Source organism: Macaca mulatta, chromosome 10, assembly GCF_049350105.2.
Source record: "Macaca mulatta isolate MMU2019108-1 chromosome 10, T2T-MMU8v2.0, whole genome shotgun sequence".
Taxonomy (NCBI): Eukaryota; Metazoa; Chordata; class Mammalia; order Primates; family Cercopithecidae; genus Macaca; species Macaca mulatta.
The window spans coordinates 33,121,320-33,144,825 of NC_133415.1; the positions used below are offsets into that span (position 1 = coordinate 33,121,320).

General features: G+C 48.5%; 1 protein-coding gene and 2 long non-coding RNA genes across 5 annotated transcripts in view; 2 read left to right on the forward strand and 1 right to left on the reverse strand.

Annotated features, from left to right (window-relative positions):
* The first annotated feature begins 2,035 nt into the window (after window positions 1-2,035).
* LOC107000534 (uncharacterized) overlaps window positions 2,036-23,506 on the forward strand; it is a 30,436-nt gene continuing 8,965 nt past the window's right edge. The window contains exons 1-2 of one of the 3 annotated variants that reach the window (XM_077950982.1): window positions 2,036-2,709; window positions 15,024-17,978. In XM_077950982.1, coding sequence (XP_077807108.1) covers window positions 17,429-17,978 — 550 coding nt within the window. In that variant the 5' untranslated portion in view covers window positions 2,036-2,709; window positions 15,024-17,428. Of the gene's footprint in view, window positions 2,710-15,023; window positions 17,979-18,679; window positions 19,591-23,506 lie in introns of those variants that run through there. The other 2 variants (XR_001447677.3, XR_013399605.1) reach the window with 2 other exon arrangements.
* LOC144331983 (uncharacterized) lies at window positions 3,300-6,871 on the reverse strand. The gene is made up of 2 exons (XR_013399641.1): window positions 5,816-6,871; window positions 3,300-4,751 (listed from the first exon to the last, which is right to left on the reverse strand). It is a non-coding gene; the product is annotated as an uncharacterized LOC144331983 (long non-coding RNA).
* Window positions 20,046-21,013, forward strand: LOC144331986 (uncharacterized). Its single transcript, XR_013399644.1, has 2 exons — window positions 20,046-20,252; window positions 20,563-21,013. It is a non-coding gene; the product is annotated as an uncharacterized LOC144331986 (long non-coding RNA).

Genomic DNA, 23,506 nt, shown 5'->3' on the forward strand with positions numbered 1-23,506 from the left:
ACCAGAGGCTGGGAAGCATGTGTGGGTGGGAGGAGGATAAAGAGAAGTTGGCTAATGGGTACAAACGTATGGTTAGGTAGAGGAAATAAGCCCTAACATTCCATAGCAGAGTAGTAGGGTGTCTATAGCTGGCAACCATGTATTGCATATTTCAGAGTAGCTAGAAGAGAGGACTTGAAATGTTACTGATGCAGGGCAGGTTCTTGGCTTCCTCAGGGAGGAATTCAAGAGCAAGCTGGTGGTGGAAGAAAACAGCTTTCTTGAGGTGGTGGCAGTGCTGCAGCTCTGGCTGGCTGCCCCTGCAGAGCAGAGCTACCCCACAGGCAGTGTGCTGAGGGTCGCAGCCAAGGGGTAGTTTTACAGTCATATCTTATAGCCACTTTTAGTGGCATGCTAATTAAGGGGCAGGTTATCCAGAAACAGTTAGAAAATGGGCGGTAATTTTGGGGTGTTGCTATGGCTATGGGAAACTGTCATGGCGCTGGTGGGCATGTCTTATGGAGAGGTGCTTTGTGCACTTCTTCCTAGTTTTGGCCAGTCTTCAATCTGGTCCAGAGTTGAGTCTCACCTGCCTCCTACCTCATTACCAACACTTAGAAAAAAATACTCAAGGCCGGGCGCGGTGGCTCACGCCTGTAATCCCAGTGCTTTGGGAGGCCGAGGTGGGTGGATCACGAGGTCAGGAGATCGAGACCATCCTGGCTAACACGGTGAAACCCCGTCTCTACTAAAAATACAAAAAATTAGCCAGGCGTGGTGGCTTTTTTTTTTTTTCCAGACAGGGTCTCACTCTGACACCCATGCTGGAGTGCAGTGATGCGATCTCCGCTCACTGCAGCCTTGACCTCCCAGGCGTAAGTGATCCTCCCACCTCAGCCTCCCAAGTAGCTAGGACCACAGATGTACACCACCACACCCGGCTAATTTTTTGGATTTTTTGTAGAGTCGGGGTTTCACCATGTTGCCCAGGCTGGTCTTCATCTCCTGAGCTCAAGCGATCTGCCTGCCTTAGCCTCCCAAAGTGCTGGAATTACAGCCGTAAGCCACTGTGCCCAACTCAACTGGCTAGTTTTTGTTGTTGTTGTTGTTTCTCGTGATGGAGTTTTGTTCTTGTCGCCCAGGCTGCAGTGCAATGGCATGATTTCAGCTCACTACAACCTCCACCTCCCGGGTTCAAGCAATTCTCCTGCCTTAGCCTACCACGTAGCTGGGATTACAGACATGTGCCACCACACCTTGCTAAGTTTTGTATTTTTGGTAGAGACAGGGTTTTGCGATGTTGGCCAAGCTGGTCTCGAACTCCTAACCTCAAGTAATCTGCCCACCGTGGCCTCCCAAAGTGCTGGAATTACAGGTGTGAGCCACCGCACCCAGGCAGTATTCTGCATTCTTAAACTGATTTTCTGCCTCCTTGTTCTGTCATTTACTGAGAGAAGTGTGGAAATCTCTAGCTATAACTGCACATTTGTCTATTTGTTCTCTTGGTTCTGTCAGTTTTTGCTCTGTATCAGGTGCACACATATTAAGGATCATAATGTCTTCTTGATGACTTGACCCCTTTATCCGCATAAAACAGTCCTCCCTATCTCTAGGAACAGTCCTGTTCTGAGTCTGCTTTGCCGGATGCCATTCCAGCATTCTCATAACTCATGTTCACACGATCTTGTTCCATTCCTTTACTTCCTCCTACTTTTTTTTTGAGACCGAGTCTCGCTCTGTCGCCCAGGCTGGGGTGCAGTGGCCGGATCTCAGCTCACTGCAAGCTCCGCCTCCCGGGTTTACGCCATTCTCCTGCCTCAGCCTCCTGAGTAGCTGGGACTACAGGCGCCCGCCACCTCGCCCGGCTAGTTTTTTGTATTTTTTTTTTTTAGTAGAGACGGGGTTTCACCGTGTTAGCCAGGAGGGTCTTGATCTCCTGACCTCGTGATCCGTCCATCTCGGCCTCCCAAAGTGCTGGGATTACAGGCTTGAGCCACCGCGCCCGGCCCATCCTACATTTTTAATTGTGGTAAAATACACACAGCACAAAAGGATCTTTTTTTTTTTTTTTTTTTTTTGAGATGGAGTCTCACTCTGTCACCAGGCTGGAGTGCAGTGGCGCGATTTTGGCTTACTGCAACTTCTGCCTCCCGGGTTCCAGTTCAAGCAATTCTCCTGCCTCAGCCCCCCAAGTAGCGGGGATTACAGGCACACGCCACCATACCCAGCTAATTTTTGTATTTTTGGTAGAGACGGGATTCACTATGTTGGCCAGACTGGTCTTGATCTCTTGACCTCGTAATCCACCCGCCTCAGCCTCCCAAAGTGCTGGCATTACAGGCGTGAGCCACGGTGCCTGGTCAAGAGGATCATTTTAATCATTTTAATTGTACAGTTCTGTAGCAGTAAGCACATTCACCCTATTGTACAATCATCAGTATCATCCATCTCCAGAACTTTGTTGTCATCCCAAACTGTAAGTCTATACTAATTCAATAATAACTTCCCATTTCCCGCTTCCCCAGCTTCTGGTTACTACTATTCTAATTTCTGTCTCTATGAATTTGGCTATTCTAGATACCTCATATAAGTGAAATCAGACAATATTTGTCTTTTTGTCACTGGCTTATTTCACTGGACATGGCTTCAACGTTCATCTATGTAGTAACATGTGTCAAAAATTCCTTTTTTTTTTCTGAGACAGAATCTTACTCTGTCGCCTAGGCTGGAGTGCAGTGGCACGATCTTGGCTTGCTGCAACCTCTGCCTCCTGGGTTCAAGCAATTCTCTGCCTCAGCCTCCCAAGTAGTTGGGATTACAGGTACCTGCCACCATGCCCAGCTAATTTCTGTATTTTTAGTAGAGACAGGGTTTCACCATCTTGGCCAGGCTGGTCTTGAACCCCTGACCTCGTGATCTGTCCGCCTCGGCTTCCCAAAATGCTGGGATTATAGGCATGAGCCACTGCACCTGGCCAGAGTTCCTTCTTTAAGGCTGGATAATATTCCATTGTCCATGTCTGTAGACCACATTGCTTATCCATTCATCCGTCGGTGCATGTTTGAGTTGTTTCTATCTTTTAGCTAGTGTGAATGATGTTGCTACGAACATTGATGCACAAGTGTCTGTTTGAGTCCCTGCTTCCAATTCTTTTCAGTGCGTGCCTATCCTGGGCGTGGAATTCCTCGATCATATGGTAATTCTGATTCACTTTTTAAGGAACTATCAAACTTTTCCATGGTGGCAGCACCATTTTACATTCCCACCAACAGTGCACCAATTTCTCCACATCTTCACGTTTTCTACATCCTTGCCAATGCTTTTATTTTCTGTTGTTGGTTTTGTTTGGCTTTTTTTAAATAATAGCCATCCTAATGCCTGTGAAGTGGCATCTCATTGTGGCTGATTTGCATTTCCCTAATAACTAGTGATGTTGAGCATCTTTTCATCTACTTCTTAGCCACTTGTATGTCTTCTTTGGAAAAACGTCTATTCAAGTCCTCTATTTCTTAGTTTTTTGTTGTTGAGTAAAGTTATGACTTTTCAAAACGTATTTCACCTTGATTTGTTTTGCCAACTGTGGTGTTTTATTGTGAGCTTTAGAAGTGGAAAGAAACTAATAAGTCATATTTAAAGTCACGTTGTTCCAGTCAGTACTGTAATTCTTAACAAGAAGGCTTGACATTTCATTTAAGTGATTAAATGTACAGAGGTTGGAGATTTGCGTTTTCCTCTATAATCCATATAATAATCCATGGAAAATCTCTTCCAATAGTTAGCAATGCAGCAGAAAACAGCTCATACATAACCACAAAATGAAAACTCCCAGATTATTTGCATCCTGCCAGAACCTTAGCTTCCCTCACATTACTGCTATTCATGACCTCAAGCCACACGTTCTTATAAAGATGTGACCCCAATTTTGATAGTAAATGAATGGTTATCAGATCGAGGTCTCTCTCTTCCTCTCACAGTTTCAAAACAGTGACAGGAAATGGAAAAAGGGAAAACACCTCAGAGTGTGCAAGCGGGTGACTGTGCCCCTCACCAGCACAGGAAGGAAATGACCACAGGACACCTGTGCAGTGGCTGGAGCCAGGCCGGCCTCACTCAATGTCATGTGACGGGTGGAGATGGGGGAGCTGTGACAGTGGCAAGCACATCCCGGCCAGGCCCAGGAGAACATGGGCTCCGCCAGCTCACCCCCTCCACACCCTTTCCTTCAGAAGCCTCACTGTGGACACAGACTGCAACAGGCAGTGAGATATAATGTCTGGGGTTTGCTTCTAATTCTTCCAGGGGTGGAGATAAGGGCTGAGCATACAAGACCGGTGTGAACAGGGGCCTGTTGGAGCTGTGTGATGGGCCGTGTGGTGGGGGGAGGGGTGTCATTATATTATTCTATTTGTGTATACATTTGTGTGTTTTCATAATGAAGTTGGTTGTTGTTGTTGTTTTTTTGAGACGGAGTCTCGCTTGTCACCCAGGCTAGAGTGCAGTGGCATGATCTTGGCTCACTGCAAGCTCTGCCTACCAGGTTCACACCATTCTCCTGCCTCAGCCTCCTGAGTAGCTGGGACTACAGGCGCCCGCCACCATGCCCGGCTAATTTTTGTATTTTTTAGTAGAGACGGGGTTTCACCGTGTTAGCCAGGATGGTCTTGATCTCCTGACCTTGTGATCTGCCTGCCTCAGCCTCCCAAAGTGCTGGGATTACAGGCGTGAGCCACTGCACCGGGCCAAAGTTTTTTTTTTTTAGAAGCCTCTCCTCCCTTTTTTCTCCTTGGTATTTCAAACCATCCAAAGATTAAGCATGCTCTCTAAAGACAATCAAAACAGCAAGCACCTCAGCAGTAATAACTTCACCCCACTGAGCTAAGTCAGGCCAGCAAAGGTCTCAGAAATGGACTCTCTACCTTCGTTCACTCAACACATCTTTGACCTTCGGGAAAATACCCCGTGCCAGTGTGCCAGGCTCTCTTCTGTCTCCAAAGAGCAGTGGAGACTGGGTGTCCTACTGGGCAGTAGATGTGGGCAGAGCCCCACAAAGAGCAGAGTCTGGCAAGGGGGGTCCAGGCCAGCCAGGGCAGAGGCCTTGCAGGCGCTGGGACAGACTGTGGCCTTTGGGAAATGGGCCCCTGCCTGCACACAGGGCTGACTCGCCACACATCAGCCACAGTTTGCTATGTGACCAGAGGGTAAAGAGAGACCCCACCCAGTGGGGGCCTTAAGGCACCAACTGGAGGACAGGAAGAACCCAGCTGGAGGCCCTCTTGCCTCAGCCAACAGGCGCCAGTGGTCAGCACAAGGAAGACGGAAAACAGGCCATCCCCAGGGTGGGGACACGGAGGAGGAGGCTCAGCCTCCAGCCCCAGGCACAGGGCCCCTCGAGACCCCAGGAAGCACTGGCCTAGTCTCAGGGTCCCTTTTTTTCCCAATTCCAGCAGTGTTAGAACTGCCAGGTACGAGGAGCCACGCAGTCCTCTGGGCAGCAGAAACCCGAGGCTCCGTGAGAGAAGTGACCCAGGAGAGCCAGCTTTCCACACGCGTACTGGAGCCACTGGCTCCTTTTGGCCACAGGTAAGTTACTGGCACCTGCAGCTTCCTTCTGCTAGAAAGTACGGAAGTGGCATCTGAGCAGACTTGGGGGAAGCTGAGTGGGGTGGGGCCTGTTCCAGACCCAGAGAGCAGCCAGTGCAAAGGCCCTGTGGCAGGAGCACACCTGGTCTCCTGGGGACCAAGTGGCCAGGGGCTGGAGAGCAGCAGCAGGCCACGCCACTCGGGGGCCTTTGACTGTGAACAGAAGCCACAGCACGGTGCGGAGCAGAGGAGCAACATAATCCAGAGAGGTGGTGTTTTGTTTTTGGATTTGGTTTTTTTTAAGAGACAGGGACATAGATTGGAGTGCAGTGGTGCGATCATGGCTCACTGCAGCCTGGGCTCAAGCAGTCCCCTCCTGCTTCAGCATCCCCAGCAGCTGGGACCCCAGGCACGCACCACCAAACCTGGCTATTTTTAAAATTTTTTGTAGAGACCTCACTATGTTGCCTAAGCTCGTCCCAAACCGCTGGCCTCAAGCCATCCTCCTGCCTCAGCCTATTGGCTACATAGAGTCATTTCTTATTTCGCACACCACTGGAGAGAAAATCCTTGACTGAAAGATGCCTGGCTTTGCTTGATTTCTCACAGGGCTTCCCTTGCACGGCACCTGAAAGGACAAGTGCCAAGATGAGAGTTCTCGTGACATTATGAGGCCAGTTATGAAAGCTAAGGTGACTAGGGACTTCCAGTTTCATTAACTTGATTCTTCCTGTTAGGAAGAAAGTACCCGGATTAAAATAATTCACCCTAAGATGTGAATGAATGAAAATGAATGTCAAAACCCCCTAGAGGAGTTTAATGAGGTACCCATTCACGGAAAGCCTAACTGGTAACAATTAGTAGACTACATCTCAGGCTGTCTACAGCATCAAAGGAGAAGTGTGTCTGTATTGAGGGAATGGGTTCAGGAGAAACACCAACACGGGAGCTCACGTTCCGGCTCTCTCTAGATTACAGGATCCAGAGGTTCCATGAGTGGCCATCCCTGATCACCCTCAGTTCCCAACTGACCCAGACCACGGCCTCCCAATCCCTGCATCGCCCCTTGAAGCTCCTGGGTGGCTGTGACTCCTTGGGTCTTGGCTTGCTCGGCGTCCTGCCTCTGATGCCCTCTGGATGCATCTCTGGGGACTGCGGCTCACGGGCCCCACTGAGGCAGGAGGAACCGACTTCGCCAAACTCTAGCCAGGCTGTCACCTGGCCTAGCCTGCCTTGGTCTGGATGTCTGCAGCGGCTTGGGCTTTGCTCGCCACTCTAAACACAAGTGGCCACATATCATCTGATCCCACTTACATGAAATGTCCAGAAAGGGCAAATCCAGAGACAGAAAGTAGATTAGTGGTTGTCAGGGGCTGGGAGAGGAGGTAGGTGAAGGGGAGAAATGAGAGTGACTGATTAATGAGTATTGGGTTTCTTTTGGGGGCCATGCAAACGTTCTAAACTGGATGGTGATGGTTACATAACTCTGTGAACAGACTAAAAATGACGAAAACTCTACTAAGAACTCTTCTTTAGAGGGGTGAATTGTAGGGTATGTGAATCATATCTCAGTAAAGCGGCTACGAAACAGGTAGAGGGAGAGGAGGGAAGTAGGAGAGGCTGGCAGCCCCAGGAGCAGGGCTCAGGAACCAGCTACGGAGGCTGGGAGGCAGGGCCAGAGCCAGATGGAGGCAGGCAGCTTGGACAACCCTGAGGGCGCTTCCAGCTGAACTGTGGAGTGTTTGGCAGAAGCAAGGGGTCAAGAGCAGGGGGCCAAGCTTCTGGTGATGGCCTGGACCCTAGACACCCCCTCCCCTAACAAAACCCAGAAAGGAGTGACTGGGAGAGAAGGCATAGTCAGGAACATCACTCCCACGCCTGGCCTCCCCACCGCCAAGCCGACAGGCACAGCACAGCACACTAGCAACTGCCCAGAATGACTCACACCTTCCTGTGTCATTGTCCAATATGAACTGCCCAGGGTCTTGAAGCACTGAGGACTGGGAGATCCCTGTGTCCCCAGGAACTGTACTCTGCATTTTCAAACAGAACATTTTCATGATATATTGATGGCCACTATTTTCCCTGACTGGCCATCTGAGAAACTGAGCAGAGGTGAGGTTACTGCACCCCTGAAAGGTGATCAGAGAAGTACACTACTGACAGCCCAGGGGAGCACTCACCCTCCGAAGCTGTCACAGAATCAGAGACTAGGGCTCTGTCACCTCACACCTCGGGAACACTGCAGGGTGCTCTGCAGCATGTCTCTCTCTCTTTTTTTTTGAGACAGGGTCTCACTCTCTTGCCCAGGCTGGAGTGCAGTGACATGATCCTGACTCACTGCAACCTCTACCTCCTGTGTTCAATCAATTCTCCTGCCTCAGCCTCCTAAGTAACTGGGATTACAGGCGCCCACCACCACGCCCAGCTGTTTTGTATTTTTGGTAGGGATGGGGTCTCCCCATGTTTGCCAGGGTGGCCTTGAACTCCTGACTTCAAGTGATCCGCCTGCCTTGGCCTCCCAAAGTGTTGGGATTACAGGCGTGAGCCACCATGCCCGGCCTGCAGCATGTCCCTTCAACACAGGGGCCGTAAGCAGAGCTGTCAGAACGCTTCAGAGGAAAACAAGTGGGGCCTGGTGACAACTCACACAAGACACTGGGGGTGACACGGAAGAAGGGGACTCTCCAGGGCTACTTTTAAGTTGGGGACATTCTTAGAATTAAGAAGCTGTCAATCAACTGCCAGATCCTGTAAAGAACTGTTTCAAATCCATTCAGGAAAAATAAAGGAAACCCAAAAGAAAAACAGACAAAGGATACAATGTTCTCATGAAGACTGCCTATAACCAATAAACATTTTAAAAGATGCTTAAAGTTGCAAGTCATGGATAGAATGTAAATTAAGGCATCAATAAGACAACCTTTTTCACCCAACAGATTAGGTTAAATCTAGTGCTGGTGAAAGTGTGGGGAAACAGGCATTCTCAGGCCGCGGGGCAACATCTGTTAAAACTCTAAAAGGTTGGGCAGGTGTGGTGGCTCATGCCTGTAATCCCAACACTTTGGGAGGCCGAGGCGGGTGGGTCACTACAGGTCAGGAGAAGTTCAAGACCAGCCTGACCAACATGGTGAAACCCTGTCTCTACTAAAAATACAAAATTACCTGGGTGTGGTGGTGCATGCCTGTAATCCCAGCTACTTCGGAGGCAGAGGCAGAAGAATTGTTTGAACTCAGGAGGCGGAGGTTGCAGTGAGCCAAGATGGCGCCACTGCGCTCCAGCTTGGGTGATAGAGCAAGACTTCCTCTCAACAAACAAACAAACAAACAAACAAACAAACAAACAAAAACCTCTAAAAGGTGCATGCCCTTTAGCCTAGCAATTCCACTTGGAGGAGCCCAGCCTGCAAAACTACTCACAAATGCATGCAAGTGAATACAGACACTCAAGGATATTCCCTGTAGGGCTATTTTTTATCAGAAGAAAACTTACAGGCATCTAAATGTTCTTCCTCAGAGAAATAATTATAAATAACGATTCATCTATATAATAAAATACTATATAGGTATAGAAGAAAATGTTGAAGAATATGTTAACTGTTATCTCTGGAGAATGGGATTTTAGGAGAGGACTCCCATTATACTTTTGTGTGACATTTATAATCAGAAAGCAAATCTTCAAGAAAAATTAGTTGGTGGGACGATGGTATGATCCCATTCACATAAAATTGAAAATAATATCTATGCGTATGTGCGTACGTGTAGCTGTGCTGTCTGGAAAAGTGTCTGAAAGTGTCTGCATCTGTATATAGTTGCTTTGGCTTCACATCTTTACAACAAGCACACCTAAGCGTGGCTTGTTTAATTTTAAAAAGAAAAAACCCAAGCTGGGGCTCTAGAGTCTGCTGGAGCCACCTCCTGTGGTCCCCAGGCTCATACCTCTCCCTAAGCAACTCCTCCATACTCTCAGTAGCATCTGCATGTGGGGGAGTCCCCCAGACTCATTTCCCAGGGGCCTCCTCTGAGCCCCAAGTCTATATGACCAATTGCCTTTGCAAAATCTCCCTCCAGATCCACCCAAGTCAGATGCAAGGCTTCCCCTCCACATCGGGTCCTGTTCTGGCGTTCTGTCTCTGCAATGGCCCCATCACTGTTTATGCTGACCCCTCCTCCCCATGACCCATGTCCAGACTGCCACTATGTCCTCCATCTCTCTCAAACACACCTCTACTCCCACCCCTGCCACCACACCCCCCCAACAGCCTCAGTCTGAGGAGCTGTCATCTCTCACCTGGATGCCAGTGCCTGCCTGTGCCACTCACCCTCCAAGCCATAAATAAATGGTGGCTGGAAAGCGGGAGCCTGATTTGCGGCTACTCCCTACTTAGACGCCTCAATGGCTGTCCATGGCACGAAGACAAAGGCCAATCCCCTAACCGGGCCTGGAATGCCCCACACCTTCCATGCTTGCCTCACCATCCTCCCCTCCCTCTGGGCTCCGTCCTCTGGCCACCCTCAGGCCCCGGGGCCACTACGCAGGGAATTCCCCCCATCTGAGACTCCCTCTTCCTCTCCCCCAGTCCCACAGCACCCAGGAGGTTCCCAGTCATCCTTAGGGTCTTGGCTCAGTCCTCGATTCCTCAGTGAAGCCAACCCCGACCCTCCCCTGGTGAGTCCCCACAGTTCAAGGTTTCCATGATACCATCACTGTGCCTCAGAGACTTCATCTCTGTCCCTGCCCCTCAGCTCTGCATGCCAGGAAAGTGAAGCATTGCTGAACTCAGAGGCCCAGCTCGGTGTGTGCGCCAAAGCAGTACAGTGTTTGATGGGTCCTATGTATGCAGACAAATGTTTGAAAACTGTCATGGCCTGCATGCCCCCAAAATTCATGTGTTGAAACTTAACTGCCAATGTGATAGCATTAAGATAAAGGGCCTTTAGGAGGTGATTAAGTTCTGGAGGAGGAGCTCTGAGAAACAGGATCAGTGCCCTTGTAAAAGGGCTTGAAGGAACCAGTGAGGCCCTTTTGCCCTTCTGCCTTCTGCCCCATAGGGACACAGCAAGAAGGCCCTCACCAGACACTGAATGCTGGTGCCTTGGTCTCAGACTTCCCAGCCTCCAGAACTGTAAGAAATAAATATCTGCTGTTTATAAACTACCCTGTCTCAAGTATCTTGTTACAGCAGTACAACAGGCTAAGACAAATACTATGCATACTTTTAAAAAAAACCTTTTATTCTGTCTGGGCATGGTGGCTCACACCTGTAATCCCAGCACCTTGGGAGGCCAAGGCAGGGGGACTGCCTGAGTTCAGGAGTTCGAGACCACCCTGGGCAACATGGTGATACCCCGTCTCTACTAAAACAAAAAAAATGAGCAGGGTGTGGTGGTGTGTACCTGTAGTCCCAACTACTCAAGAGGCTGAGGCACGAGAATCGCTTGAGCCCCACAGGCAGAGGTTGCAGTGAGCCAAGATCGCACCACTGCACTCCAGCTTAGGCTACAGAGTGAGACTCCATCTAAAAAAAAAAAAAAAGAAAGAAAAAAAGAAAAAAAGAAAGAAAGAAAAAAGGCCAGGCGCGGTGGCTCACGCCTGTAATCCCAGCACTTTGGAAGGCCAAGGCGGGTGGATCACGAGGTCAAGAGATGGAGACCATCCTGGCCAACATAGTGACACCCCATCTCTGCTAAAAATACAAAAAAAAAAATTAGTTGGGCGTGGTGGCACGCACCTCTAGTCCCAGCTACTTAGGAGGCTGAGGCAGGAGAATTGCTTGAACCCGGGAGGTGGAGGTTGCAGTGAGCCTATATCACACCACTGCACTCCAGCCTGGTGATAGAGTGAGACTCCATCTAAAACAAACAAACTACAAAACAAACAAACAAACAAACAAAAACTCTTATTTTGAAAATGTTCAAATATACACAGAAGTAGAGAGAAGAGTAGAATGGATGCCCATGTGCCCAGCATCCAGCCTCAGGAACTACCAGCCTCCTGCTGTTTTATTTTCTCTATCCATCCTTCACATCTTTTTTTTTTCTTGTTTTACTCACAAATACTTCAGTATGTAAGTAGATACACTTCACCCACATAAATGCGCATATAGGAGGAGCTCAATACATGTATTCCCGGGCCAAAGGGGTCCCTGAGATCCACACAACTCATACTCATCCCTCTGAACACCGCAAGCGTCGTGTGGAGCCATTTGCTTTCCCACACCCTCGCTTTCTGCGGCAGCAAGGCTGGACCCTGCTGGAGTGGTGATGTGCAGGAACTGCCTCATAGCTCAGGTGGTAAAGTTATTTGGCTGGGAGCTGTCTCTCCCAACATGCTGTCACACCCTTCCCGGCCCGGACAAACACAAAGAGATGCATCCCATCGAGTCACCCACTTGGCTGAACCGTGTACCTGGTAACCTCCTTGGGAGGTTCTTTGGAGGGTATTTTTCTCCTCTACACAAAGCGTGCCTACGAAGTAAGCTGAGAATGACAAAAACAGGAAAGCCCAATCTTGTAGAGACAGAGGGGCCAAGGCCTGCATGATAATGAGGCCCAAATTCATAGCTCAGATCCAAAAGAAAACAAATGTTCCATTCTTTCTGTGTCCACCTCTAAACTAAGCAATACAGTGAGGGCAGTAAATTGCAATTACAAGTAAGAACTCTAGCAGTTGCTGATCATAAAATGAAAAGGGACAAATATGTTTATCCTTAACAGGGTCACAAATAATTCCACAGCTGTTAATTTTGGCAGCCACTACCCTGGAGGCATTATGGGCTCATGGTATACTATCTTCATTGCCACCTCGGACAAAGATCCTATTGGCCAAAGGCACACAAGCATCTTCAGGAAAACTAGATTTAAATGGTAAGATTAAAAAACACAGTCATGGCTGGGCGGGGTGGCTCATGCCTATAATCCCAGCACTTTGGGAGGCCAATGCAGGCAGATCACCAGGTCAGGAGATCGAGACCATCCTGGCTAACACGGTGAAATCCTGTCTCTACTAAAAATACAAAAAAAAAAAAAAAAAAAAATTTAGCTGGGCTTGGAGGAGGGCGCCTATAGTCCCAGCTACTCAGGAGGCTGAGTCAGGAGAATGGCGTGAACCCGGGAGGCGGAGCTTGCAGTGAGCCGAGATGGCGCCACTGCACTCCAGCCTGGGTGACACAGCGAGACTGTCTCAAAAAACAAAAAACAAACAAAAAACAAAAACAAGAAAAAAAGTCATTATTTAAAAGCACAAGAAAGGTTTCTTTTTTAAAGTTCACTAATAAATTCAGAGATTGATGAAAGCCAATGGCTTACCCACTTATCAACCCAGATCACATGACTGCTTTCAAATGACTCACTTGGCCAGATTTACTGACCAGGACCCTGCATGAAATACTACAGAGAAGACCAAGGTTGACGAGGATATCTATGTCCTGTGTTCTGCCCACATGAAACCAGTTACCTCCAACCCTTCCTGTCCCGCCTCCAAGGGGTGTCTCTGAGTCCCCTGAATCAGTCACCTGTGCTCCATCTCTACCACCATCAGACCTGAGACTCTGAAAGGTCAGAGATGGGCAAGCAGCAGCCACTTAGTGAGAAAGGGAAAGGGAAGGCAGGCAGGCCCCAGCCTCAGACTAAACCAGCATTGGAGAAACTCAAAGGTGTTCAGGTTACAGTCACTTATTTTTCAGAAAAACAAAACAAGATTTAGAAAAGCTATTATCTGTGCACACGCCAAATCATTGTTCATGAGCAGAATTTTCACCCCAATCACCACCCTGACTGTGCCCTCCTCTGCTCACTGTGAGATGCCATCTCAAACAGCTCCCAAATGGCCCTTCCTAGGACAAACACAAGCCTCAGCTCAGACAAACAGAGATGCACAATGTGCGTGTCCCCTCAACTTCGCCAGCAAATGCTCACTACAGTTAAACTGAGGAGAAAAGCTGCTCCTTACTGGACAGCAAGAAGGGTAAGACAAGGCGTGCAAAAAGAGTCTCACATCTTAAAAGTTACCCTCCACCTTACCCCCACCTTACCCCAACCTTACCTCGCCTTGCCCTCACTTTACCTCACCTTACTCCAACTGTAGGCCACCTTACCCCAACCTTACCCCACTTTACCCCAACCTTGCTCTATCTTATCCCAGTCTTACCCCACCTTACCCCATTCTGACTCCAACTTTACCCCAAACTTACTCCAACCTTACCCCAAGCTTACCCCACTTTACCCCAAGCTTACTCCAACCTTACTCCAACCTTGCCACCTTACCCACCTTACTCCAACCTTGCTCCAACCTTGCCCCAACCTTGCCAAACCTTACTTCATCTTAGCCCACCTTACCCCAACCTTACTCCGCCTTACCTCAACTTTATCCCACCTTACCCTAACCTTATTTTACCTTACCCCAACTTTAGCCCAACATACGCCAACCTTACTCTACCTTACTCCACCCTTAACCTCATCCTTACCCCATCTTACTCCACCTTGCTCCAACCTTACTCTGTCAGTAAAATGGCAATAATCATATCTAACTCACAGGGATGTTGTGAAAATCAAATGAGAAAATACATATGAAGCACTCAACAAATATTAACTATTTTAATTCGCCTTTGAAGATTTTAAAAGTGGTGAAAATTTATAAACAAAAACTCCATGTTTATTTGTAAATTAAATCAGAGTAAACCATTATTGTTACCTCACTTAAAACATTAATTTGCTATTTATTTATCAAGATGGAGTCTCGCTCTGTCACACAGCCTGGAGTGCAATGGCATGATCTCAGCTCACCGTAGCTTCCACTTCAGTAGCTGGGGCTACAGGCGTGTGCCACCACACCTGGCTAAATTTTGTGTTTTTAGTAGAGACAGGGTTTTACTGTATTGACCAGGCTATCTCAGACTCCTGACCTCAAGTGATCTGCCCACCTCAGCCTCCCAAAGTGTTGAGATTACAGGCATGAGCCACCATGTGGGCTTAATTTGCTATTTACATGGATCTGGCTGGAGCAATTAAACACCTCTGAGACAAAGCTCAGAGAGCCAAGGAAAAGGCAGAGTCCTTAGGGCCACTGTGTAGTCTCTGGCAAGAAGCTAATTCCACCAGGCCTTCATCTTCTCAACCATAAACAAGGGGTATGGTTGTTTATGGTTGAGAACGAAGTACGTGTTGTCAAAGGGGTAGGTATTCTAAACAGTAGTTCTGGCCGGGTGCGGTGGCTCAAGCCTGTAATCCCAGCACTTTGGGAGGCCGAGACGGGCAGATCACGAGGTCAGGAGATCGAGACCATCCTGGCTAACACGGTGAAACCCCGTCTCTACTAAAAAAATACAAAAAACTAGCGGGGCAAGGTGGCGGGCGCCTGTAGTCCCAGCTACTCGGGAGGCTGAGGCAGGAGAATCGCGTAAACCCGGGAGGCGGAGCCTGCAGTGAGCCGAGATCCGGCCACTGCACTCCAGCCCGGGCTACAGAGTGAGACTCCGTCTCAAAAAAAAAAAAAAAGAAAAAAGAGTAGTTCTAAGGCATACCAACAGCTGCTGTTCTTCTCTTGTGCAGCTAGTGAAAGCAGAATACATGCCCTTTTGACAACACTCATTTTGTGCTAAGAGAACCACTCAGCAGAGAAAGAGGCTCTAGGCAGAGCTGTACCGTGGTATGAGGAGGCCGGTTCCAGCACTCCCGGGTCCTCCCATGAGGCCCTGGGATCTGGGATGCACCTGGCTGAATACTTATCACCAGCTCCCTCTACCCACACAAGAAATCTGGGGATTTCTTCAGGAAATCCCCAGAAGTGATGACACCAGTGCAAGAGCTTAGAGAGCCTACTCTCAAACTGCCACTTAAAGATGATCTGGCCAAATACATGCCAGCCCCTGGCTCCTGCCGGCCAGCACAGGGTGATCCTGCAGCCTACTCTTGCCTTGCCTTGGAAGAGTCTCTCTCTCTCTCTCTCTGCTCATCTCCCTCTTTTCTGGGAGTGTTAATATGGATGACAGTCAAATCTGTTCTAATTGGGCCCTTGATTTTTAGCTCAACCCATATTTCTTGTGTATTTTCTGCTGAGGCCATCCGGATGAATCCCTGGCACCCAGAACACCAACAGATACTCAGTAAATACTCGTTGAGTGAATCACTGCAACATTATGAGGTAGGTCTTATCATCCACATTCTGCAATATGAGGCAAATCACCAAGGCTAAGTGAACTGGTCAAGATGACTTAGCTAGTACATTGCCATTAGGTACCTCCACAGAGATGGTCCCCAGGCCTCATGCACCTGGTATGCAGCACTGACCTCACCTCTGCCCTCCCTCCTCATCCTTCACTTCCCCACCCCACCATCCCCCACCCCTCTCTCCTTCCTGAACTCCCTGTGTCAGCTCCAGCTTCCACTCTCTTTCACCAGCACTTCCTACAGCCACCTCTCCCTCCTAGCTTCTCCCCTTTACAACCGTTCTCCACAAGGCACCAGGGTAAGTTGCCCTAAACCCAAATCTGACCAGGCCCTTCTCTACCTAAGGCTCTGCAATGGCTCCCCACCCTCTGGAGAATAAAAGTCAAGCTCTCCTTTTACACTCCAGCATCTGCTTCTAGTTCTCCAAACACACCACAAACTCCCTGGGCTTCCTGCTTGCGTTCTTACTGTACCTAGGGGACCCATCTCACACTGCCTGTGAACTCCCATTTCTGCCAAGCTCAGGCTCCACTTCTCTAGGAAGCCCCCCTGCCCTCACCCCCAGCTCCAGGTCAGGCAGGGACAGCTGTAATCCTCCACATCACAAGGTATAGATACAATTATCTAGTTATGTGTCCATCTGCCCTATTCAAGTAGAAATATCTGAGGGCAGAGTCTAGGTCTTTTTTGATCTTTGGATGCTGAATACCTGGCACAAGGTCTGCACTTGGTAGACACTTCAGTGTCTTAATGATTCAGTTCACCCAGTCTTCCAAACCCAGGCATCATCTTAGATTCTGCTCTAATCGGGAGCCTGTCAATTACTAGGCCGAAAATCTCTCTGGAATCCTGCTTCTTTCTCCTTCCCCACTGAACTCCTGAGCCCAGGCCTTCGTTATTCCCTGGACTGAGACTAACTTCCTTCCTCCGAAATCCCCTTTGTACAATTACAATTCCTGTGTAGTTCCTGTCGGTTACTTTACTGAAACACACATCTCATATAAATTCCATGCCTAAAGACCCTCTGCAGTGTTTCAAGACCAGCAGGTGAAGGGGGCTTTCAAGACACTCCCCATGCCTTTCCCACCTCCAGCTCCAAGCCCACCTCTTGCCTCCTCATGAGCCCAACACTGCGCTAGCGATCAATCCCAGAACTCTCTAGACACATCTATGCTCTATGCAGGCTTTCAGCACCCGCTGTGCCAGGATGCTCCCAGGGCCATCGCCCCTCTCAGTCATGTGCCTTCTCATCCTTCAAGTTCTGGTTCAGAGGTCATCTGTTTGATGAAACCTGAGCTGCCCCTCCTCCCACTCAGAACTCATCCCCTGCCTCCCTCTGACCCCAGGCACTTTCACTGCCACTCCTTACACCACAAGGTCCCTGCCCCACCTTCCTGGCTCCAGGCTGCAGCACCCAACGCAAGCGCGTGCAACCACTCACTTAAGTGGCCACCCCGTTTCCTTCCATTTAACCTTGCTGCGTCGAACACCTCGTGCACCCTCTTCATCTCAACAATGGGGAGAAAGAGCTCCAGGGCTATGACGTGTCTGGCCCAAAGCCACGGTGTGGTGCGGGGCAAAGCTGGGACCTAGGCCTTCCAATTGGAAATCTTACTTATGCGCAGCACTGAACGCGCGCGGGTCGGCAGTGAGAACCCCAGGGGTCCGCGGTTGAGGGGGCCGTGCCAGCTGCTTCCGCACCATGGCCGCCCCGCTCCTAGGGACTCAAGTCCGTGCATTTGCTGAGCATTGGGTCTCCTTCCACACTCGGGTGACTGGAACCATTCTGTCCTTCCCGCAGCTGATACGAGAACTTGGAAGGCAGTTGCTGTCTAGTGACCCCCACGTTGGAGCAGACACCCGCGTCAGCACGCACGCACCACGCACGCCGCGCACATGCGCAGCCGTCGCTCTTGCACGCAACTTGGGGCCACCTGGCCTAGTGGCTGCTGCTACGCGTCCTGGCCGAGGGGTAGCGGGACCGCAGGCGGCTGGAGTGGGGAAGGGTGACCGCCGCCGTCGTTTCTTCTCCGTGGGTGGCTACAGAGTGCCCTCAAGTAACCCGGAGGTTGAGGGCCCCCCAGTGCGCGGCTGCCGGGGGTCAGGACGCGGGACTCCCCTCTACCGCCATGGTCTGGCAGTGTGGGGGAGCGCTCAGGGACAGAGATGCGGCTGCAGATGTGTGCTTTCTCTTTGCTCCCGACTGCTGACTTCATTATTCAAATACGCAGCCGAAACCATGGATCTTGCAGGTGCAGCTTTTCTCTGTCTCTCTTATGTGGAAAGCAGCACAGCGTGGACTCCAGCCAAACTCCCCGAGTTGGATTGCAGCTCTCTGGCTCTCTATCCCTGTGAACTGGGGCAGTTTACCGCTTCTATGTCTCAGTTTCCTCAGCTGTGCAAAGGGGTTACTGATCCTACTTAACGGGGTGGGTTGTTGTGAAGAGGAAATGAGTTAACATAAGTAGAGAAAGACACTGGTGCCTGGCAAGCACTGTGTGAGTGTTTTGGTGTTATTATTGCTGTTTTTATTAGAGCTACATGTAACGGAACGTTTAATGAGCCTTTTCCTGTTACCCTGGAATTAGTGAGTCAGGGCACAAAGGTGAGTACCCAGAGGCATTCAGTATCCCACACTGTAAAGGCAGCACAACATAGCAGCACCCAGAACTTATCGTTAGAGGGCTGAAGAGCCAGCCCTGTCATTCTGAACTGCCACCACCCTACCCTCAGGCTTAACTGGGCAACAGGAGAGGGATGGGGTGGGAGGAAGGGTAGGAGTTTCCCTAAGCAGCCTCCTGGGTGCAGAAATAGGGAGGGTGCTGTGCTATTACTAAAGCCAATAAGGTGTAGCTCCAAGAGAGTTACCATAATGACTTCAGATGCCTAAAAAGAGAGGCTGGCATCTTCCCTGATTGGATGTCTGCTTGGACAGTGTGAGCTTGCTAGACTGCCCTTATACTTGCCTTTGAAGAAAGCGAGAAAACTAAAAGAGAGACCTCTGGGCAGGGGTCTTCAGGGGCTTGCCTGTCATTGCTTGTGCTGTCCAATGCCAGACCCCATCCACTAGGCCAGAGGCTGTGAAGCAAGCAGCAATAGGGAGTAACACTGATGGCAAAACTAGTTGGAGTTGGGAGTGAAGGAGGTTGAGCTAGAGCCCGTTTCCCATATCAGAACACTGTACACTGAGGATACCCTGCAGAGCCTTTGGAAAAACTTACATCAACTACCCATGAAAGAAAGTCAGTGGGGCTGGGTGCGGTGGCTCATGCCTGTAATCCCAACACTTTGGGAGGCTGAGGTGGGTGGATCACGAGGTCAGGAGTTCGAGACCAGCCTGACCAACGTGGTAAAACCCCGTCTCTACTAAAAATACAAAAATTAGCCAGGCGTGGTGGCACTTGCCTGTAATCCCAGCTACTCAGGAGGCTGAGGCAGGAGAATTGTTTGAACCCGGGAGGAAGAGGTTGCAGTGAGCCGAGATCATGCCATTGCACTCCAGCCTGGGTGACAGAGCGAGACTCCATCTCAAAACAAGAAAGAAAGAAGAAAGTCACTGTACAGACTGGCCTCACAGAGATCAAAAACAGCTAGTTGGAGAACTTAAGCTACTTGAGTTTAAGACTTTAGGGAGGAATTAGATCATGAGGACTCCAACTTCATGAATAGATTAGTACCCCTATAAAAGGGCCCAAAGAAACCAGCTAGCCCTTTTATGCCTTTCCATCTCTTTCACCGTGAGTACACAGTGTTCATATCCTCGAGGGGACACAACAAGGCACCATCTTGGAAGCAGAGAGTGGGCCCTCACTGGACACCAAACCTGCAGGTGCCTTGATCTTGGACTTCCCAGCCTCTATGACTGTAAGTGATGAATTTGTTGTTTACAAATTATCCAGTTTCAGGTATTTTGTTATAGCAGCACAAACAGACTAAGACACATAATTTTAAAAATTGATTAATTGTACTGCATCAAATTTTAAACTTTGACCACTTCAAAAGACACTATTAGGCCAGTGGTTGGTTGCCAGGGGTTGCATTTGAGGGGAGGGGATTGACTAGAAGAGGGTATAGGGAAATTTTGGGAGGGTGATGGGAAAATTCTGTATCTTGATTGTAGTGGTAGAATTCACAGAACTCTGCCTAAAAAGGGTGAGTGTTATTAAATGTAAGTTATACTTCAATAAACCCAGAGAAAATTAATTTTTAATAAGATCTCATTTAGACAATGAAAGGCAAGCTACAGACTAGGAGAAAATCTAAATACATATAAAGGATTTCTACTCAGAATACATAAAGAACTAATTTGGCTGTGTAAGAAAATTACGCCGGGCGCGGTGGCTCACGCCTGTAATCCCAGCACTTTGGGAGGCCGAGGCGGGTGGATCACAAGGTCAGGAGATCGAGACCACGGTGAAACCCCGTCTCTACTAAAAAATACAAAAAATTAGCCGGGCGTGGTTGTGGGCGCCTGTAGTCCCAGCTACTCGGGAGGCTGAGGCAGGAGAATGGTGTGAACCCGGGAGGTGGAGCTTGCAGTGAGCCAAGATCGCGCCACTGCACTGCACTCCAGCCTGGGCGACAGAGCGAGACTCCGTCTCAAAAAAAAAAAAAAAAAAAAAAAAAAGAAAATTACAAACAGGCTGAATGCAGTGTCTTAGCATTTTGGGAGGCCGAAGTGGGCAGATCACTTGAGCCCAGGAGTTTGAGACCAGCTTGGGTAACATGGCAAAACCCCATCTCTACAAACAAAAAAGAAGTTAGCCATGTGTGGTGGTGCATGCCTGTAGTCCCAGCTGCTCGGGAGGCTGAAGTGGAACAGTCACCTGAGTCCAGGAGGTAAAGGTTGCAGTGAGCCGAGATCGCACCACTGCACTCCAGCCTGGGTGACAGAGTGAAACTCCGTTTCAAAAAAAAAAAAAAAAAAAAAAAAAAAAAAGTGGAACAAGTGGATCCATACAGTGGAATACCACTCGGCAGAATAAAGGACCAGACTGCTGCTGCACGTGGCAAGGAGTCTCACGTTTGTCAGGCTCAGCAGGAGAAGCCAGACACCAAGGGCTGCGTACTGTGAAATTCCAGAAAGCCAACACTGTGGTGAGAGAAAGCAGATGAGTACTTAGGGGCTGGGTGTTGGGGGAAAGGATTGACTGCATGGAGCACAAAGTGGGCTCGGCAGTGAAAATATTTTGTATCATAATGGTGGTAGTTATTTGTCAAAAATTAAAATGTGTGCTTAAAATTGGTGAACTTTGTTATAAGTAAAGTATACCTCAATTTAAAAAAATTGAATTAGTGTTAGCCTGAGAAAAATACAGCCAGTGACCCTGTGGATGGAAAGATTTTTGCCCTTTTCCCTAATTCATTCTCCATGACCTGACATCAGAGAAGGGAGACCCTAAGGAGAGTGGTGGGAATTCTGAGGCAGCACATCCCACCTGTTCTCTTAAAGTGTCCTAAGCCATAAACCCAGGTGGTGATGGGAGTGGGCAAAGGCTTACCTTGTATTTGAGATTGAACTGACTGGACTTTGAATAACTGCTTGGGAACTTACGGGATCTGCCCAAAGTATTGTTAAGGGAAATAAGGGAAATTTGACAGAAATTGATTGAAGGCAGCAATTAGAGAAAGTAATTTATACCTCCTGAGATCAGATAGCTCAGTAATTTGCATTTATCGTTAAATTAATATAACAAAGCTTCTACAGAACATGTGGACACAATACTGTATTTTCCAAATGTGTATAGATGTCATCGCAGTTAATAAAATACAGACTCACTTAAGATATTGCTGAGCTTGGCCTGGCATAGTGGCTCATGCCTGTAATTCTAGCACTTTGGGAGGCCAACACAGGCAGATCACTTGAGCCCAGAGGTTTGAGATCAGTGTGGACATGACAAGACCCTGTCTTTAAAAAAAAAAAAATTATAAAAAAATCCTAGGCTGCTGAACTTATAATGCACTTTTATCATTATGTATTCTCTTGATCAGCAGATACTCAAAGTGCAACTGTTATACTTTGCAATTTTTTGTCTGTAAAATGGAGTCCTTGGTGTTTGAGGGCGTGTCCCTACAGGGGTGATAGTACAGCTGATACAGTCCTTTGGAAACAAGAATGGGAATGGGGCCGGGCGCAGTGGCTCCTGCCTGTAATTCCAACATTTTGGGAGGCCAAGGCAGGCGGATCATGAGGTCAGGAGATCAAGACTATCCTGGCTAATATCGTGAAACCCCGTCTCTACTAAAAATACAAAAAATTAGCCGGGTGTGGTGGAGGGTGCCTGTAGTGCCAGCTACTCGGGAGGCTAAGGCAGGAGAATGGCGTGAACCCAGGAGGCAAAGCTTGCAGTGAGCTGAGATTGTGCCACTACACTCCAGCCTGGGCAACAGAGCGAGACTACATCTCAAAAAAAAAAAAAAAAAGAAGAAGAAGAAGATATGGGCCAGGTGCAGTGGTTCATGCCTGTAATCCCAGCACTTTGGAAGGCTGAGGCAGGTGAATCATAAGGTCAGGAGTTCAAGACCAGCCTGGCCAAGATGGTGAAACCCCATCTCTACTAAAAATACAAACAATTAGCCGGGCATTGTGGTGGGCACCTGTAATCCCAGCTACTCAGGAGGCTGAGGCAGAGAATTGCTTGAACCTGGGAGGCAGAGGTTATAGTGAGCCAAGATTGCACCACTGCACTCCAGCCTGGGCAACAGAGCGAGAATCCATTTCAAAAAAAAAAAGAAGATATAATCACGTTATTAACCCCACGCCATCTCCTCCCTCAATTCTCTGCCAGTTACCCCCTGAAAACCCTAATTCCCAAATATTTTTCTTCCATTAAGATCTCTCCTAAATTCCAGATGTCTAGCCCATTGCTGCTGGACTTCCTCACTTTCTACCTCACAGGCACCGCAAATTCAGCATTTCCAAATTCCAGTTTATCACCTCTCCCAGTGCCCCGATTGGCTTCCTGACACGGTGTGACGCCACAAATCACACACTCATGCACATGCGCAGGACTGGTAACCAAGGCCCGTAGCTCTTATCACCTAAATTTCTTTTTTATTTGTATGAATTTATGGGGTACAGGTGCAGTTTTGTTACATCCATAGATTGTATATTGGTGAAGTGTGGGCTTTTAGGGTATCACCCAAATATCTGTACCCATTAAGTGACTTCTCACCAGCCACCCCCTCCCACCCCTCACCCTTCAAAGTCTCCATTGTCTATCATTTCACACTCTATGTCCTTGTGTACATGTTATTTAGCTCCCACTTATAAGTGAGAACCTGTGGTATTTGTCTTTCTGTGTCCAGCTTGTTTCACTTAAGATAATAGCCTCCAGCTTCATCCTTGCTGCTGCAAAAGATATGATTTTATTCTTTTTTAAGTCCAAATAGTATTCCATTGTGTACATATGCCATGTTTGCTTTCTTCATTCATCCATCCATGGACACTTAAGCTGATTCTGTGTCTTTGCTGTTGTGAATAGTACTGCAATAAACATACAAATACAGGTGTCTTTTTGATGTAATGATTTCTTTTCCTTTAGATACCCAACAATGGAATTGCCAGAGCGAATGGTAGTTTAATTTTCAGTTCTTTGAGAAATCTTCATACTGTTTTCCATAAAGGTTGAACGAATTTACACGCCCACCTGTCACCCTAAGTTTCAAGTTCATCCTCAGTTTCCCCCCACACTACTTTTGCCTGCAGAATCCTTGCAAACAGCTGCCTGTGTAGTCCCCGGGGCTCTAGTTGCTGCCCCCTCCACAAAGACTGTGGCTT